Here is a 19821-nt window from a genome sequence, read left to right on the forward strand (position 1 = left end):
TGTCTTTAATCTCCTTTTCATGTTCTTTACTTTCACTCACGAAAGAGCGCGTGAGAGAATTGAAATCCTGTTAATTGCTGCACCACCAGTCCGTAGTCCATCTTGGATCAGCTTTACCCATGCAGCCTGGTCGTCGGCCATGTTGAAATGGCTCGGAGGTGGTTACTCACTGTTTGTATTTCAAACTGGCTTTGTACCATCCCCCTAACCCTTCCCCCCTCTCGTTCTGCCCACCGGCATGCTCTCTGGGTGTGTGCTTGTGTTGTAAGTGCACTGCACTGTCTCCATGACTGTGTGCTCGTGCACTCACCAATGGCTTCTACATGTGCGCAGTGATAGGCTGTTTTTCCTTTTGTCTTCCATTGCACATCTGTCTGTCTTACCTTATCTACACAAGATGACCATAGTACACTTTTACCAGCATGTTTTTGTAAAAGGAAGTGAAGACAAAGGCCACCATAAAGTGATGTTTCTTGAATTCAGGCACATCTTTTCTATTGGATGTAAGCATATGACCTTTCGCAGTAGTAGGGTGTGTTTTGTTATTGCGCCACAGGACTTTGCCTCACCTCTGCCCTCTAACCAGGCTCCCGATCCTCTGTTCTGGAGATTAGGGCCCCAGCCCACTGCGCCTTCCGTCACCTTCACCGTATGAAACTTGCTGGAGTGCTCTTTTTAATCCTTAAACTCATTGCAAGAAAAAACAAGGTGGTGAAAATGAGAAATATTCCTTTATGAAAAAGCAGCAGTGAACATTGTTTTCAGGCAAGATGTTCAGTAAATTTACTGACAGTGTGACCAGATCTTTGGGAAACGTGTAGATGATAGGAAGGGGTCTGAAGAGTAAGTCATGATAAAAGTGCAAAATTGTGCTGTGTAAATATGATGATACAGTATTGGTGCCAAAGTTTTCACCATTTGACCTCGCCTTTAAGACAATTATTTTATCATTTCGGATTGTCAAAAAAGAAAAATCGAAATTTAAGTTACATTCCTTCAGAAAGCCTCCTTCCTCCAATTGCATGTGACTTTGCATTGTCCGGCGGTGGGCATCTGACCAGAGCAAGCAAAATTGTGGCTAATGCTAATCATAGTTCTTTTACAATGGTGGATTTTTGTTTAGGAGGAAAACACAGTTGGGTTGAATGTTTAATAATTTAAAACATTTATTGAAGCGTGGGTGAGAAATTAAGATAAAAATCCATTCTTAATTTTTGTGTTTAATCTGTCTATGGCAGGGGTGGGCAAACCGGTCCTCAAGGTTTGGACACCCATGTCTTAATGGGTTGCAACAAAAAGCTGCACCCACTACGGCCCTTATGGAAAAGTTTGCCCGCCCACCCTTGGTCTATAGTTTAATATAATCGTCTGCACTACTACTGTGTGCTATTGCAACCCAGTAGCCTAGCATGCATAAATAAAGCATTTTCCTTTGTTTTTGTGGGTCTAATCGTTACAGCTGTTTGTGAAACCTTTCAAACAGAGAAAAAATATTTCCTCTGATCCTTGGCATGTAAACAGACCTAGTCAAACCTGATTATCCAGATCTCTGGCGGAACCAGTTATAATTAAGAGGTACTTTTCATTGATTTGCTGCTCTGTGGTGTTTGGGGGACACTTGATCTTTTTCTGATCATGTCTGTCAAGTGTGGGCAAACACCTCTGTCGGTCTGAGTAGCGATACCAAAAAGGAGTCAAGGTTGAGGCTAAGCAGCAGGGTGCTTAAGGGTTTTTAGTGAGGCTTGCCCCTCTATCATTAAGTCGCAGCCTGTTTTTGAAAAGGTCAAAACTGCAGGCTAGGTAAACTGATCCTGAGGCTGCTGCTTGAAGGGCAACATCTACCCTGTTCTCCACTCAAAGCCCCCCAGAGCTGGCTTCACTTGGTATGTGGGGCTGTGTTTGGTCAGGGCACGTCTTGTTTCTTAAGGGTCAATAATTCCTTTAGGCCCTCCTACCCAGCTATCTTGACATCTCTCAGCTTCTCTGCCAGGATACATCATGCCGTTTAGTAGAGGGATTAGAAAATGCAGGAATTAACCCTGCTGGAACCCACCACCAACTATGCAACCATATTCAGTTGTGGTTATTAAAATGGATTCAGCATTGCGGTCCATGTTTGATCCAGCCTGGAGTTTATACTGCATCTTTGATAAGCCCTTATAAGCAAGAAATAAGATGCTAAACTCAAAGATGGAGCGGTAATGATGGTGTTGGTCTACTGACAAACCCCCACCCCCTGTGGTATTAAGCATGTTCTCTTGTGCATCACCTAAAGAAGAAGAGCTAGGCCTACACATGTCCCACCCTAGTTGCGTATAGATCAGCCATAATCCATTAGCAGCTCCCTGGAATCCAGCCGGCAGAGCACAGCACAACACCGGAGGGGCCAGTGGGAGCTGGTAGCCATGTGGGTGATTGGGGGTGGGGGGCGGTTTTGAGATGAGAAAATGAGGGGGTGGGAAAGGTTTTCTTTCCTCCTCCTGGGCTGCCTTCTGTTTTCTGGTTCCAGGCCCTTTTTATGTTATTTTGGTGGAGAAGCCTCTGAAATCCCCACCATGAACGCCTGCAGAAAGCAAGATGCTTGAGTGATGTATGGTTTCCTGCTTCGCACCATGTTAACAAGTCCTTCTTTTTTCAATCATTGGTTTTGAAGTTGATTGCTGAGCAGCCAGGTAGCGTATTTGATAATTAACTGCAGATTTGAAATTAGCTCATTATGGTATCATTTTGGGACGCATCAAATCTCTCTGCTACATCTGTATGCCTGCCGGGTGGTAGGCTGGAAGGCTAGATGAGAGCGATAGAGAAGCAGCCTGGCGACGGGGGAGGGGGTTGAAGACCATGAGTAGAAGTGTCAAAGCGGAGGAGGCAAGCACAGGCCTGGACCTGGCGTATAATGATCTCACCAGATGATTTGTATCAGCCAGCTTGACGGTTCACAACCAGGCACCTCCAGTTAACAATTCCAGCAACAGTTGCGTTTTGTTCCAATCAAGGTCTGGGATTTTTTCTGTTTTGTGTTTCATATTTGCAGAGGATTGCAAGAGATTTAGCTACTGCTGGGACAAGTGTTCCAAAAGAAAGCTATGATGGCAGCTTGTCTTGACTGTTGAAACAGATCTGATGAAATGGCTTTTTTAGATAAAAAATGTTTGGGGATGTTTGATAGTAAAAGGTCTCACTTATTTCTTTAAAAATGCCCTTGAATGTATGCGTTTAGATTTGCAGCATGTCCAAGTTTTTTTTCTTTCTTAGAGACAGACATGAATATTGTTAACTATGGAAAATCCATTTAATTGCATTTCAATACAAAATTGTAGTAAACCAAATCGACTATAATTCACTGGAATCTGTCTAAAAGCTTTATTTGTAGCGTATGAATTTGCATGGTTATCAAACTTGGTGGTAAGGTGCACCTTGGGCAGAGGAGGAGCAAGTTGCTATACTTTGTGATTGGTCAACAAAAGGTTTCAAAATCAGTAGGAATATCATCTTAAACTGACTCAAATAATTGTTTCTGCCTCAATACACCATGCGTCGCCATTACCACAGGATTTGTAAATGTGGGCCAAGAGGGCTGTAGGAGGGGGTAGCATTGGAGCACCTAAGTGAGCTCTCGCTGTGTTGAAATAAACGATTGCTCGTTAATTGGTCACTGTTGCGCGATGAAACTACCCAATCAAAATACAAAAAAATTGCACTCAAGCTAAAAATACATTTTCAGGTTTATGTGCTTGGAACCCACCAATACAATGTACAGTATGTGTATAGCACAACAATACTGTACCGAAATTGTGTGTATGTGACGAAAATGCACTGGTTGTATTCATTTTAATGGGAGCGAGTCTCTTTTAATATTATCGACATGTTTCTTTGTTTTTGGACGTTTTGTCTTTTTGTAGCAATCTTCAAGCTTCCTTTTGACTGACACTTGACATTTTTATGGTTTCTAAAATAATTTCAGAAAGATTTTTCATTTGCACTTTTGTTTATTTGGTTTATCGTTTATTTTTTTACCTGTCTGCATTTAATCACATTATGATTATTATTACTTATTTTGGTAGTCATTTCCGTCTTCCCCTCATAACTTAGAAGGATTCATGTGGTTATTGATTACAAATGAAATTTAAGGCTAGGGAAATCATATTGCCACCGCCTCAAATAGAGGCAAGACATGTCATGCTTACATTTTTGTAGAAAATGCACCAATAAACTGAACCGAATATTGAATTTATGATATTTCTTTATTATTGTACTTTTAAGGGAGGAATTGCATGATCTGTTCAAGTGATATATGAAATTATACCAAAGTTTCCTACATCAGAATGGGTTAATTATGTACATGAGTATTGCCACGCAGGTCTGTGGTAAAATTAGACTGTGTGGGGGAAAAAAAACCGCAAACTCCCACAATATTTAGAAATATATCCAGTATTAAACTATAAACATAAAATATAAATGTGCATGATTTAAGAAGTCTGCAGTAAAGTCGGACCGCTAAAAGGGAACTGAATTAAGGCTAGGGGTAACAGTCTTAGGATAACTCGGAAAATGTAAATTGTTGATGAAAGAGCTTCTTCCTTTAGCCTACTTGCTGGGTTTTTCCTGTGTTTCGGTAACGAAAGAATATACGCTTTCAGACATAATACTGCAACATAACTGTGTGATGTTACCTGTAATCTACTACGGGTGTGCCATTTTAGGCATATCACGATTCAATTCGATTACGATTTGGGGTGCTACGATTCGATTACTGAACGATGATCACAGTTTTGACGATGATCACGGTTATCACGATTATCGATGCTTAAAGTAGCCAAACAAATTTATGTTTATTATTTATTTAAAATATCCTAATGATTCAACAGGAAACATGCCCATACAACAAAAAGCTGCCTTTAAACTTTTTTTTTTTTTTTTTTTTTAAACAAGTGCAAAAACATTAACCATTTTAAAGGCTGTAATTGTTTCTCTCAACATTACAACAAAGTTTACACAGGTGGAATGAAATCCAGATTTTATGGAAACCAAGTGTCTTTAGAAATAAGACCTCTTTTAACCAATATACTTAGTTTTCACAGATTTCTGTACTATTGTGCATGTTTGTAGTGTTACCGCTGTACTTAATCCTGGTTTTACACGTTCTGCATATTAACCCTTAAAGACCTGCAACATGAAGCAATTATCAAAAAATCCCAAAATTTGAAAAATAAGGTCCTAACGAAACCTTTTTTTTCAAATTTGTAAAAAGAAATGTCAAAATGAATATGTGTAATTAGCGCTCTAATATCTCTAACCTTAGCTAAATCCTGTTTTTTTCTCATGGAACCTGCAGATGCATGTGTTGACTTGCATCCATCAATTTTTATTTTTTCAAAAAGAAATGTCAAAATTCTGAATTACTCTCAAAATCATGAAGTTTTAGGTGTAACAAATGTGATACATTTGGCAGTAAAGGGTTAAATACACGTTAGCGAATTGGCTAATTAGTTTGGCGATCGGCGCTAACTGTTAACATCTCAAAAACAACAATTAAGGCTAAACGGAACAAGAGGATTCGTGTACTCACCTCTTACAGACGCACACGGGTCTTAGCAACACACACAAGACATTTTTCAATTGACATGACTTGAAACTACTGCTGCAAAACTGAAAGACAAGGAGCAACTATCTCTCTCCCCCTCTCGCTCTAAAAAATAACTTGCGCACAGAAGCGCGACCGCCTGTCTCATACCTGCCTGTCTCGGACACAGATTTATTTTCCAGTCTTTTGAAAAGGAGTAAATCTCCCGCTTAGTAACCGGAAGCATCCGTCATAATGTTGTGCGTGCGTCTGTTAAAAGGGTCTTGGCGGCAGACATGTCTTGAATTTCCTACCGCTACGAGCCGCTGTCATAAAGTTCTTTGGAAAATCATTGTTTTTGAACCTTTTATGAATCGTTATCGAATCGGAACGTGTCGAATCGCGATGCATCTAAAAATCGATTTTTGGGGGGAACTCCGTTATAATCTACCGAGCCCATAGCTTTCGGACATAAGAAAATGTACCGCTACCTACCTGGCTCAACAGCTTACACATGCATCGTGCGACTTGAGCATGGCGTCATGTTTGTTCACTTTTTTTAGATTCTGCTGGAGAAAGTTTACTGTATTAATCTGGCCCATCTGAACAACGAAACATCCTCAACCACGTTTATTTAAATAATTAGATGAAAAAAATATTACATGAAAACTTGTACTGCCTTTGCTCAGCCACAGATTCCTGCACCGTCCCATTCAAAAGCCCTAAATGCATGGAACAGTTGTTGAATCTAGTTCATTGATAAGTTAGTTAATGTTAATGCTTGTCAAATGTTATTTCATCTTAAAGTGTTACAAAATGGCTACGCCATCAGCCTCTCCGCATTGACAGTAGACATGTGCCGGTTACCGGTTTCATGGTTTACCGTGGTGTGAAAACATCGTGGTTTCAAAACCACTAAAATTTTCCGTCATACCTTAGTACGGTATTCGCTATTTTTCATGTGCCAAAATGCAGCCGAAGTGGCTTGGTGCGGCAGCGCTCACCCTTCCCGTTTGTTGCCGTGAGTGTCAGTAACGCTATTCTGCTAAACAGCCAGCAAACCCAAAAACCAACCCTCGAAACACAAGGCGTACTTTTCTTCAATTTATTGAGCTCTCAAATCGTGGTGAAATATACAAATGAATACATTTAAAACGTTATACAATTGTATTTTTCCACATGTGAGTAGGTTCAACAGGATAGCAGTAGCACCATGAAAAAGGTCGCCAAAAACAAAACATACATTTTCCTTTCAAATTCAATATACAAACTAACTAAAACTTACAAAGACGAATGTTAGCCTAGGCTAAGCTGGGAGAGCAGCTTGGTCGACGTTTTATGTCTCACAGCAGCTGAGTGAGAAATTAGCTTGAATGAAGGGGGGAGAAAAAAAAAGGATCGCGTCAAAGATCGCTAATTGCGAAAGGAGGTCTCACTCCTCACTTTTTGTTTTAGATGAAACCTTGAAACCTCAACAATATTTACATTTTAACTAACTTATAAAACTAACTTATACATTTTTAACTAACTTATTAACTTATGAATTCTTTGTTCTTTTTAACACAAAGGCATGACATCATGTAGAAGAGAGTTGACACAGTGGCTGAAAATGGCGAAACTTCAGCTTCTCCCCCTCAAAAAAAGTCATACAGTATATATTTTTAATTTTATTTAGAAGTGTTCTTACTTTTTTATAGCAATTATTTTGTTCTTGCTCTATTATTGAGCAACTTGAGCTCTGGCTGTGGGTATAGTCTAGGTTCTATTTATTTTAATTTTATATAAAATATTTGTTATTTTTTGTTAATTTATTTATTTTCACATTAATTTATTTTCACATTATATTCATGTTCCAATTTGCAAATATGTTCTGAAAAAAAAACCTGTTCAATGGAAAAAAGTTTTTATTTTATTTTATTATTATTATTTTTTAAACCCATACATCTCAAAATTTGGGAGCTATAATTGCAATACCGTGAAACCGCGGTATTTTTGCTCACTGTTATCGTACCGTCAAAATCTCATACCGGCACATGCCTAATTGACAGGGAACATAACCCGCTGTATTTAGACATCACGCTACCTGGAAAAGTTCTAGATATTTGGCTTGATCACGATGCGGTAAAGTTCTGAGTAATGTCCAAGCTAAAGAGTATGAAAACACCTGGAGAAATGCTAATATTCCATCATTTATCCATAAATGCATGCCTTTTGGGTTCATATCATGCCACGTCGTGTAATTACACACATAGCAACACCAAGAAAATGATAGAAATTTGGATCGATTGTCAAGCTAAAACGACCAGCGCCCGAGATCCCGGAAATCTAACATATTGTGTGCGTGACGTCACAACTAGGAAACACCCGGCTCAGTGCTTAGTACTGAATGGCGGCGATGATGGTGGACAATTATGTTTCTAGTTGCAGCGACGAATCCGCATAATGAACGTTCTTCTAATGGTGACGAGGAGAGTTATGAATCTTTCTTTGGTGTTTTGGGTTATCAATTTGAGGCCAAACGAAAGCCAATGCAGCCTAATGAAACAATCATTGAGGGGAGCAATCACACTCATGAAACACCGGCAACAGACGTGTGGGAAACACAGAATGGTTTGTTTTGCATTTGTTTTTGTGAAGCTGATACCCCGTGACCGTAAAATAAAGTATTGTATAGAATAATTATCATTTATTGTGCTATCATAGGTTTTCGCTCTGCCAACAGACACAAATATGAATGGGATTAGAGGATTTGTTGTATATATTTTAGGAGCGATAATTTATACATGTGTCCAGTCCTATATCCAATGCGTGATATTTTTTTATTATAAAAGAATACTCACTCTGGCTATTTCGAGCTTGGCTGCTCCCCTCCTTTACTTAGCCTGGGGTGGTCTCATCAGTGCCAGTCATTGTCCTCTTTCTTGATATATCGGGACATTTAGGTGGCTGCGCATGTATGGTGGGCACCGCATTGGCTTTCAGCAGCAATTTCTTAGCAAAACCTGATTTCATTTGTCCATAGGTCGAATAGCTTTCAGGTGTAAAATGCGCATCACACAAAACCGTGCCGGAGGCTGGGTCTGCAAAATTAGCCCACTTTGCACTGACGAACTTTACTCATTATCTGCATAGTCCAGCTCTTTTTCTCGCGTTCGGAAACTCATGGGTACTACATTGCAACAAATGGCTATTTGTACACTACATAGCATGACATGTTTGAACTATTTTAGTGGGTTTTTTTTGATAAAACACGAACGCAACTCTCTCGTCGATAAACAACGACAGCACCTGTCTCAAGCTTTTGTTTCCTGGCTGTGACGTCAAAGCCACATTCGGCTGTTTCCGGAATACTTTCAGAAATGTTCGTAATTTTCGATCTATTTTCGATAGTTGCTCATGTGTGTGATTTATTTTTTTGTTAACTTGATTAATATTTGTTATCCTGCCACATAACTGTTCTATTTATATCTCACAGCCCCTTAGTATTATCATTCTCTTTAACTGACCCAGGTAGTATCTTTCAGATTATTTTTTAAATTATAATGAACATTTAATTAACCAAGAATTTCTCACTGGTTTATTTTTATCTTGTATGTAAATATCAGTCTATGAACTTGGAATATGATGAAGTGTCATTACACAAGAGTGTACTTTCACAAAGATGTTTATTTTTCAAATGCTCACGGAGAAAACATTTACACATTCTTTTGCCGATGTTTTAGAATTTAGAGTGTCTTATGCTGCAGGCATTTATTGTATTGAATCGTTTGTTTTAAGTGGTATTTCTACAAGTTGGTTAAGGACTGACAAGCAGGGAGTGGCCTGTCACTTGATCTTGAGTTAACTACTTTTAAGTTTAAATTCTTTCTAAACTGATATATTGTTCATCCGTCCACTGGAGGCCACTATTGTAACTCCGGACTCTACAGTTTTTCTTTGGTTTGGTCTATGTGCACTTGGCTTCCCCTAGTGGTGACTTGCTGGAAGCAGCAGGCAAAAACAACATATTACTTTAGTTGGAAAGGAATCCTTGAGGTGTACAGACCCTACACACCTCCTCTGCACTACACATCAAAATCTAAGTTTGCACGTTTTAACAGAGGGTCTGATTTCCTTTTGGTGTCTTTATTCTGTTACTTTTTTGTAATTTATGTGAAGCGAAGCAACACGTTTTTGTGCTAAGCTAAATTAGCCACTTCATTTGATTTGCTCATAACGGAGCTAGTCTTCATGTGGCTTCTCCTTTGTGGTGTTCGGCAGCTATTTTTTCTAGTCGGCGGTCAGGGCATCGAAACTTGGAATGGAAAGAAAAAAAATTGAACTGTTCGGGTTAACCGGAGTGTTAGTCTCGGAACCCATTGATGCTCGATGCCCAACCCAAGAAATAATGTCAGTCAAATCACAACAAATCTAATTTTTAAAAAAAAGTCACTTTAGTCTTTAGTTTTTTTCCTCATCCCTGTTATATTCTACTTGCTTCTTCATCTTCCTTGTCTGCCCATGTACTGTATATTTTGGTGTAGAGCTGATCTTTCCCAGCGGTTTTCGGTTGCTCAACAAATGAGTATGAAAGTCTTTGCAAGAGGTGTTTTTGAAATTGTATTGCATTGACCGAGACAGCGTGTGGGGAATTTTTTTGCAGATCATCTGTGAAGTTTCATGAATTTATAAAACCCCGCCGGACAACCCGAACAGGATGTAAAAATTGGACATATCAGGGCAAAAGAGGATGTTTTGTCACCAGTGTTGTTAATAATAGCGTTGGAGTATAACAGCGTTTCTAACACCGTTATTTTTTTCAGTAGTAAGTAATCTAATTACTTTCCCATCTTTGCAATGCCATTACCGTTACTGAGGATGTGAAGGGGTGTGTTACTATTATATATCACTAAGCCTGTCACGATATGCAATAATTCCATTTATAGCACAGTAAATGAAAATGAAGGCGGTAATTTTCCCGCTGCGATTTATCGCCTCACGTGCGTGCGTGCGTGTGTGCGCGCGCGCGGCAGATTTGCGGCGGGCATGCTGTTAAAAGTTCAGCTTCCTTGTTACCAACAGCGCAATATGCTGTGACGAGGATTCCCTCTGTTTTATTGACTTATGGGTATGTTCGTTTTATACATTTTAATTTGCTTGACCATCATTCAATCGGAGGAGGTGGGGCCGAGTGCACTGTCGGCGTACAGCAATGAGCGAGCAGAGTCAGGAAGACGAAAATGGACAGAAAATGCTGATTTCCAAGCCAAACACCACAGCCCAGGTGTGGGAATATTTTGATTTTAAACCAAATGAAAATGGCGAGGCAACAAAAAAAGGATGAACCAGTCTGCAAAATGTGTTTGGAGGTTGTTTCAACAAAGAGGGCCAACACAACAAATCTACATGCTCATTTGAAACACCATCACCCTCTTTAGTTTTCACTGCTTAGTAAGAAAACTGCATCGCAACAAGCGGAGCCTTCACGTCACCCCAATCAACAATTACAGAGGTAATCGCTTGATTTGAGAAATACAAACGAGATCCCGCAAAATGGCGTTCCCTTACGGGAAGTGTAATCCGCTATAGAGATGTCCCGATCTGATATTTGGATCGGATCGGACGCCGATATGGGCAAAAAAATGCGCATCGGTATCTGATCGGCCAACATGGAAAAATTCCGATCCAGACTTCCGAGCCGGTTTTTTTTTTTAAAGTCCAGTCCTGGTTTTCCAGCGCACCGATTTACATAATCCATTCCAGTTTTTGCTTCGGTTTCCCTAAAATCCGGTCCGCATTTTACGGCACACCTTCAACACACTACATTTACATTAGCCTCCCAATTTACCGAGAGACTTTTATCGGTAAAAATGTCAGCTGTGTGGGATCATTTCACCTTAAAGGACGACAAAGACGAAGAGGCAGAGTGCAACACATGCCACAATAAAGTCAAGCGTGGTGGTAAAGCTGTAAGAAGTTTTAATACAACCAACCTAATCAAGCATTTAGTGAAATACCACCACAAACAATATAAGAAGTATGTTGAGAAAACTGAAGACAAAAAGTAAGGTCCTACGCAACTAACACTGGCAGAAACTTTTGCTATGCGTGACAAACTGGCACTCGACAGTCCCAAAGCCGAGGGAATAACAAGAGTCATTGCCGAAGAATTCATTCTGGATGACAAGCCATTATCTCTCGTGAGTAAAAACGCACCATCCAACACTTAGAACCACGGTACAACATGCCCAGCCGTCATTACATCCTTGAGCGATTCGGCCGTGGAATATTCGAGAACGAGTCACAAACATCCAAATTCCGATTATTGAAATATGTCAAGTAAAGCAGAACTAATACACAGCGCGGTCATCGGGACGCAATGAGAAATGGACCGCATTGCATCCTGAGAGTGTTATATAAGCTGCACACAGACTACTTTTCATTGCGTCAAAGTGTCATTTTGTCAGTGTTGTCCCATGAAAAGATGTACTTAAATATCTGCAGAAATGCGAGGGGTGAACTCACTTTTGTGATACTGTATATATATTTTAGGGGTGTGACGATAAACCCAAGTCACGGTTCAGTATGTACCCCGGTACGGGGGTCATTCGATTTCAATGGGTAACGTTTCATCCAATCCTCTCCCAGAAGTGGCAATAGCAACTAAATTCAGTGCATTTAATTGATTTACGGACACGAATACATCATGTCCTTCAGCAGTATGCTCAGGTCTGAAGGGGTTAATTCCAGTCCAGGGACGACTGCTGGCGTAGCTTTGCAGAGCCCACATCCTTTCTTCTAGCCATCTCGATCATATGCCCCATGACTTGAGTGAAGGAATCACTAAAAGTGGGGAGTATTCAATTTATAATGGTAAAAGTACTGTCAAATTAATTAACAATTTCTCAAAAGAGTTTTATTATTGTGATGATAGCATGACTAACAGTAATAGCATGCTGAAGGACTTTGAATTAACCATTGGAAGGTTGGGTGTAGACAACCATGAAGAGGATGACTTTTTTTTCACAAAAATGTGAGTGAAAACAAACCAAAACTACTAAAGCTTTGGGAAAAGGACTTTACCACAAAAAGAGTTTTCCAGGCTATTCTGCTATCTGCTGTCCGTTCCACACATACTGTCAAACTTCCTGAAGTACTGAAGTGAGAGAAGTAATGTTGCTGCAATGCCATCACCTTTCTCACATTACAATAATCATCCTGTGAGATACTGTGATTGATGTGCAAATGATGGCGAATGTTTCATTTTAATCCTAACTCTTTCAAAAACACAAAATTCAACATTTTCTTAAACTTTTTAGACAGCTTGTCATTCCTGACATTTTAACATCAAGCTGCAATTTCTTCCAGAATTTTTGACACACATTTTACTCAAATGTAGCCTGTAATAACCTTTTAATTTTTACGTCATCTCAATCCGAACACTCAAATGAATACTTTATAAAAATAAATACGTTATTTACAATATTTTTCTTCCGAATGCCACAACTTATGAAATGTACCTGACAAGTGAACTGAATTGAAGCTTTCTCTTCTTTTTCTCTGATCTCTTCTTTATCTCTTTTCTTTTACTTTGCTGCATCGTCTTGTTTACGTCCATTTCTGTGACCGTGTGTGCTGGCATCAATGCAGCTCTAAATTGCTTTCACAGCAATGCAGCACTTGAGAGTTCTTAGACCTTTAATCAGCCTGTGATTTGCAAGTAAAATAATGTGACAAAGTATATGGTTCATTAATTGTTTTTCTTGCCACAAAAACAAATTAACCCCCCCAAAAAATGACAGTGATGCGATGTTAAATGCCGCCTTCATGTGGTGTCATAATTATGGTAAATACTATTTGTCTAGTCGAAAATTGCATGGGAACACCCCTTCAAATAGCTGGGATTTTATTACAATACCCGAGTTTCCGGGATGGGTGGACCTTTTTCTTTTCAAAATGGCGGCGCGCCAACAAGAAGTTGTGAATGGTAAGAAACTAAATATTTAAAGAATATTAATCATCAATTTGGCTATTTTTTTTTTTTTTTTTTTTTTGACGCCAGGATAATAACTTGATGTACACATTTACTATAAAACCAAGTGTTTGCTAAAATGTTCAGTTACAAACAAAAACTTTTGATGCATTCTCTTGTTGTAGACAAAAAGGTCTAAAAGTTTTGCCCACGCAGCAAACCAAAATGAAGTCCGTGTTTGCTATGTTATTTTATTTATTTATTTATTTATTTATTGCTTTGACAAAAAAAAAAAAGCACATGAACAGACGTACTCTTGATTACAAATTGGCACGTGGTAAGGATCATCTTTCCCAGACCATGACCAGCCCTGTCTTTTGTCTTTCACTGTATTTTTATTACATTTGTTGTCATCCCCACAATAAAATTATCAGGCAAGATTGTTTTGTAGGTTAAAATCAATTATGAGTTTCATCTGTCCTAATTCTCTAAATGAAGGAGGGCCTCTCTGGAGGATCGGGTGGTGCTGTCCTTGTCTTTGGGCCACACCCTCCACCCCCTTCTTTTCCTGCCCTGGCTCCTGTTTAGTTTTACCTGCTCGAGTGTCATGTAATCCCTCCCCCCGGCCCTTGCCGTGCCACCGACCCCCACCCCTAGACAATGGGGCAGAGCTGACATTACCATGACCTAATGGGGCGTAGGGTGAGGCCAGTTTCCAAGAAGGGCATCCCACTGAAACCAGAGTTAACTCTTCTGAGAGAGGGAAAAGAAACCTAGCGCAGACACCTTTTTAGTAAAGTAGTTACTTTATCCTTTCTTTTTCCCCACCCCTTGAGCCTTTGTGCCAGAACAGTGGCAAAATGTACAGTCCGAATTTGATCTACACAGGGTTGCAATTTGTTTTAAAAGCAAGATGAGAGGGGGAGAAGGTTTCCTATTTCTAAGCTGCCATGTGATTATGTGGCACATTTGGCCAACATCCCCGCGAGAGCTTAAAGCTTATATGGATGTACTCACAGGAGCTGCAATCACACGTCCTGGTTTATTGTTGGTTCAAAGGCACTCGCTCTGTTTTCACCTCCCAGAGGTTTGATTACTGTTTCTATGTTTGTTGGATTGCACAAAAGGACATTTTTGGGAGGGGTGTGGCATGAGCCAAAAAAAGAAGTGTGAAGCCAGGATTATCCCTTAAAAAGAGTGAATGAATATTTATAATACCGGCAAAACTGACACAGAGAAGGTCTCTAGTACTTATGCTATTTTTGTTTTTGTAATCTGTGGTGTCGCTTCTCGAAACCCCCAAACTCATCACTTTTGTTTTTGGTTTTTACAGCTTTAGGTGGCGTTCGTGTAGGAAGAGTGCGAGACAGAAGGAAAGACGGAAGGTGGAAATGGAATTGCCAAATCATGCCAAACAACTGCTGCTGCAACTCAACCAACAGAGAGCCAAGGGCTTTTTGTGTGATGTCATCATCGTGGTGGAAAATGCGCTCTTCCGTGCCCACAAGAACATCCTGGCGGCGAGCAGCATCTATTTTAAATCATTGGTCCTCCATGATAACCTCATTAACCTCGACACAGAGATGGTCAATCCATCTGTGTTCAGGCAAGTTCTGGACTTCATCTACACCGGTAAGCTGCTCTCGTCATCGGACCACAGCAGTGAGCAGAATTTTAGTGCCCTCCTAACCGCAGCCAGCTACCTCCAGCTCCACGACCTCGCTGCCTTGTGCAGAAAGAAGCTCAAGCGCAGTGGTGGGAAACCCCTGCCAGGTAAACCATCCACTCCAGGTCCCCTCAGCCGCTTACGCCTCAATAACCAGCGCCTTTCCTCTTCCACGCCTGCTGGGCCCAACAACCACTATCATCCCACCCCTTCAGACGCCGACCAGCCTCAGCCGGACGAAGGCCTTCGGGACAAGCTCTCGGATGACGAAATGTATGTCGGCAGCTCTGGACGGAACATCAACGGGGGAAATGGCAGCAGTAATGGTAACCTCAGCAGCGGAGGAAGTGCAGGCGAGCCTGATCTGGGGCTAGACCTGACCAAAAAGAGCCCCCCCTCGACAGGCACGGTCACAGATGCTCTGAGCCCCCACAGCAACTCTCAAGAATCTCCTCAATCTGCCTCAGTATCCACAACCAACAGTGCCTCGCTGGATGACTCCTCGACCACCCTCCCCAGTGCGGACATTTGCAGCTCAGACCCCACTGACCTGAACTGCCCTTCTAAAACCGAGGACGGCCAGAATGACGGACCCCCGCCCCAAAAAAAGTATCGGCAAGGTGGGCGCAAGAATGAATGGCCCAAGAAGGAGGCATCGGGATTAAAGTCAGAAGATCACGACAGGCCCCTGGTTAACGGAGTGATTGTGGGGCCAAAAGACGGCCGGCCCGGCGTGGGCAGCGTTGGTGGCTTCAACTCCGATCAGACTCTCCAGTGTAAAGATGAGGAAGAGGGAGGAGAGAACGGCCAGGACCACAGCGAAGAGAGCGGTCAGAGCGACGGAGAGAGTGCAGTCGGCGGAGGAGGAACTGGCAAGGGGCAACAGAGCGCCAACTACGTGTACCGACAGGAAGGTTTTGAACCGGCGTTCGGGGACAACCTGTATGTCTGTATCCCCTGCGGAAAAGGCTTCCCGAGCTCAGAGCAACTGAATGCCCACGTGGAGACACACACTGAGGATGAGCTGTACATCAAAGAGGAAGTGGGGACCTACGTGAAAGAGGAAGACGAAGAGGAGGCCGAGGACCTTTCCACCCCTGTGGGCCCCTCCAACTTTGGCTCCGAAGCTCGCCCCTTCAAGTGCACCGTTTGCAATAAGAGCTACAAGGACCCGGCGACGTTGCGGCAGCACGAGAAGAGTCACTGGCTCACCCGGCCATTCCCATGCAACATCTGTGGCAAAATGTTCACCCAGAGGGGGACCATGACACGCCACATGCGCAGCCACCTTGGCCTCAAGCCCTTCGCCTGCGAAGAGTGCGGCATGAGATTCACCCGCCAGTACCGCCTGACGGAGCACATGCGCGTGCACTCCGGGGAGAAGCCGTACGAATGCCAGCTCTGCGGCGGCAAGTTCACCCAGCAGCGCAACCTCATCAGTCACCTGAGAATGCACACCTCGCCCTCCTAGAAACGCATCAAGCCAAAGAACTCTGGGAAAAGTCAAAACAGACACTCGCTCTGCAAAGAAACGCACATGTACACGTTCTACACAGTTCTATTACATTCGGTTTACGACGCCCTGGCCCAGTGAGCATTTTCGCCACACTATGGGCGATGGTGGTGATATTGTCAGGATCGTGTCACCATCAGGTTTAAGTGGCATACGCTCACCTCTCAGGAGTTCTAGAGGGACAGTTTACTTTTTTTTCACTTCTTTCTCTCAGACTAAAGTCACAAAGTCGTGGCGTCATAGCTTTGAGACTTGTGGTCTTTCCAGGCCTATAAATGTGAATGTGGGTACCAATGTAATGTCCAGCCCGCGTCACCTCACACCCCCTTAACACGAAAAAGGCTTTCCTCCTAACTTTTTAAAGCTTTTTGCTGGTTGGCCACCGAACAATAACACAAGAGTCCCTTCTGCTCTCCAGCACCATTCTGACCAAAAAGATTCAAAGAGCCCATTGATACCATTACAGGCAATAATTTAGCAAAAAGTGTTTTTACTCTTAACAGCTTTATAGCCTTTTTATTTTAAGCGACGGGGCATCTGGATGTACAATGAGGGGGTGGCTGGGTTTGGGGCTGTGTCCATGCTTTAACTGATAAAAAGTTCCAGGCGTGATCACGTAGGGTAAAGTTTTAGTTTAACAGAGGACAAGTACGCTGAAAAGTTCTCTTCATGGCCGTTGACAGTAATGGACGTCACTGTTTTTCCCACTGGTCTGTTAGTACATCAGCCAACCAAACCCAGTTGGGAAAGAGACCCCCCCCCCTCTTAAGGTACTTGTTTTACTTAAAGAACTTATAATGTTTCAGTGAATGTTTAAACTGGATGATCTTGGAGTTTTCTTGTGATGGGGGAGGGATTCAGGTTGTTTTTCAAGGGGCTACTAAAAGGGTGTTTTAGACTGAACAAAGGTTCAGTGGGTACGTTTATTTTGTCTGTATAGCTTTCCTCCCCTTGAGAAAAAAAAAAAAAAGTCTATTTATATGGACTTGTGACCTCGCTACCTCTGATTACTCTTACAAGCGCTATATGTTGATTAGTTCAAAGTTCCTATGTAATTAATTGTAAAAAGTGTGTAGATTATCTTCACCTAATGCTTTAACCTGCCCATCTCTCAACACAGGTTTTTAACTCTCATAGACCTCTCTTTTATACTCTCCTTAGCCAGTGCATCTATTCCAAATATGATATAGCTTTCCTGGCGCCTCCCGCTCATGGTAAGCCGCCTCAAAATGTACTGTAGCATCTTTCTGAAGGCAGGTAATGGTTAGTTGGTCTGGATGTAATGTGTTCCAAAGAGCTTGCGAATGTGGAGGACAGAGATGACTAACAAACATTGCTAGACAAGTGCAAACCAAAGCTTTAAAAAAAGATGTACTTAAGATATATAGCATACTAAATTATTTCACTTTTGATTTTCCTTTGTTTCTACTCCCCCCTGTATAATGAAAATTTATGAATTATATTGTAAGTCCATATAAAGAACACTCTTTTGATGGAGTTTGGGCCAATGACTCTTGAGACTGAGGAAGGTTGTCGTGGTTTGCAAAGGAAAGCTTGTGCTGATTGGTGGGCCGGTGAACTTAACCACCTTTATTTTTGTTGTTGTTGTTGATGATGTTCATTTATGTCCAGAGTTCTTATCACTTTATATTCCCAAATTTTAAAAACAGGGCTTGACATGTTCTGTTTAGACCAAAAAAAAGTGAAAAAAGAAAAGAAAAAAAAATCTAGGATTTATAATCAGACATTTTAATGTGAAGTTCGAGTTGCTTGTTAGTTTCTTTTTGAGCCAGACTTGTGAAAACTTGTAACAAGAAGGGAGAAGCAGCGATGCACTGGACAGCTACTCATCCGTCTCCTGCAAAGATCCTTTTTTTGTCGTCTCTTCATTGTGTTCGACTGTGTCGTAGTGCTTTTAAGTTATTTTAACCTCCCAATGCTTTACCTCACAAGTGAGTATATGCTTGAAATTGCGTTGTCGTCATTGGCGCCACTCTTGTCACTAAAAAGCCTGTCTAGTGTATCCACTCTTAACACACTGTGGACCTTCAGTACAAGGATATTTCGTATAGGCATTCCTTTTTTTTTTTTTTTTTTTTTAACTCGATTGTTTAGGGAGGGATTAATTTCTTTGTTGTTCTCATGATCTGTGAATCTATGGCATAGGGATGTCGCCACAGTTACAAAGTTCGCCACTACACCCTGGATTTCCGCATTAGTTACGACTCGGTCATGTCGGCTGTGGAGCGGTTGTCAGTTGGCAAATAATTGCATGTTTGGTACATGTTTCTTCCCCGCTCTTGTAAACCACAAACATGCATCCATCCTCTGGCATAAGATGGAGTCCACGATGCATTGCCTTCTTGTGGAGTGCAGCTCAATGTCTGTCATGCAATGGATGTTTTTTTTGTACGAGATATCCAGCCATTGCTGCTGCTGCTGCAAAAAAAAGAAAACTTTGTAGCTGCATTTGAATGCTTGCTCGTCGGACATTGAGAAACTCCAAACTGTGACCATAGTACTACTACTACTACTACTACTATTACTACTAGAACTACTACTAGAACTACTACTATACAAATACTTCAGGGATGGTTCTGCATCTGGGAATGCAGGCTCTCAGCTACATTTGTAAGACATAGTATTGTATCAATTTCTCTGTATTTTAATGATGGGGGGACAAAGCAAAACACTAGTTTCATACGTTAAAAAAAATGGGTGGGGGGGTGGGGCGTACTTCAACTAACACAAAGAGCCTTGACAAAAGGTAAGGCAGCTCAAACAAGTCTACATTTTAGCTGATTACACACTATGTTCATGAATAGTTGCAACGTTGTACAAAGAGAGGAAAAAAAAAAAAAAAGCTCATACCCAAAATCCACAAACTATTTTTTAAACCAAAGCACATTTGAATGACTATGGAACCATGTGTGGCTCAAGAAAAAAAAAAAGAAACATATGTATTTATCTCATTGTTTACAAACGTATACAGTTTTTACAGACCTCAAGTAGAGGCCCGGCCAGTCAGAGTTGGATTTTGTTTTTGTTTTTTTTTTTTTCCCCCCACTGCTGCTTTTTCACAGAGGTTGCTGCCAAAATAAAAGAGTGGGGTGGACTGCTGCATATTC

At 41.3% G+C, this 19821-nt stretch overlaps 1 protein-coding gene across 4 annotated transcripts in view; it reads left to right on the forward strand.

The window, feature by feature from the left end:
• Positions 1-19391, forward strand: part of hic2 (hypermethylated in cancer 2) — a 40522-nt gene extending 21131 nt beyond the window's left edge. For 3 of the 4 annotated variants that reach the window (XM_057832051.1, XM_057832050.1, XM_057832052.1), the window contains exon 3: positions 14848-19391. In XM_057832051.1, the coding sequence (XP_057688034.1) occupies positions 14906-16651 (1746 nt within the window). In that variant the 5' untranslated portion in view covers positions 14848-14905 and the 3' untranslated portion in view covers positions 16652-19391. The remainder of the gene's footprint in view (positions 1-14847) is intronic. The other variant, XM_057832053.1, reaches the window with a different exon arrangement.
• Positions 19392-19821: the final 430 nt, after the last annotated feature.

The sequence above is a fragment of the Corythoichthys intestinalis genome, chromosome 3 (assembly GCF_030265065.1).
Source record: "Corythoichthys intestinalis isolate RoL2023-P3 chromosome 3, ASM3026506v1, whole genome shotgun sequence".
Taxonomy (NCBI): Eukaryota; Metazoa; Chordata; class Actinopteri; order Syngnathiformes; family Syngnathidae; genus Corythoichthys; species Corythoichthys intestinalis.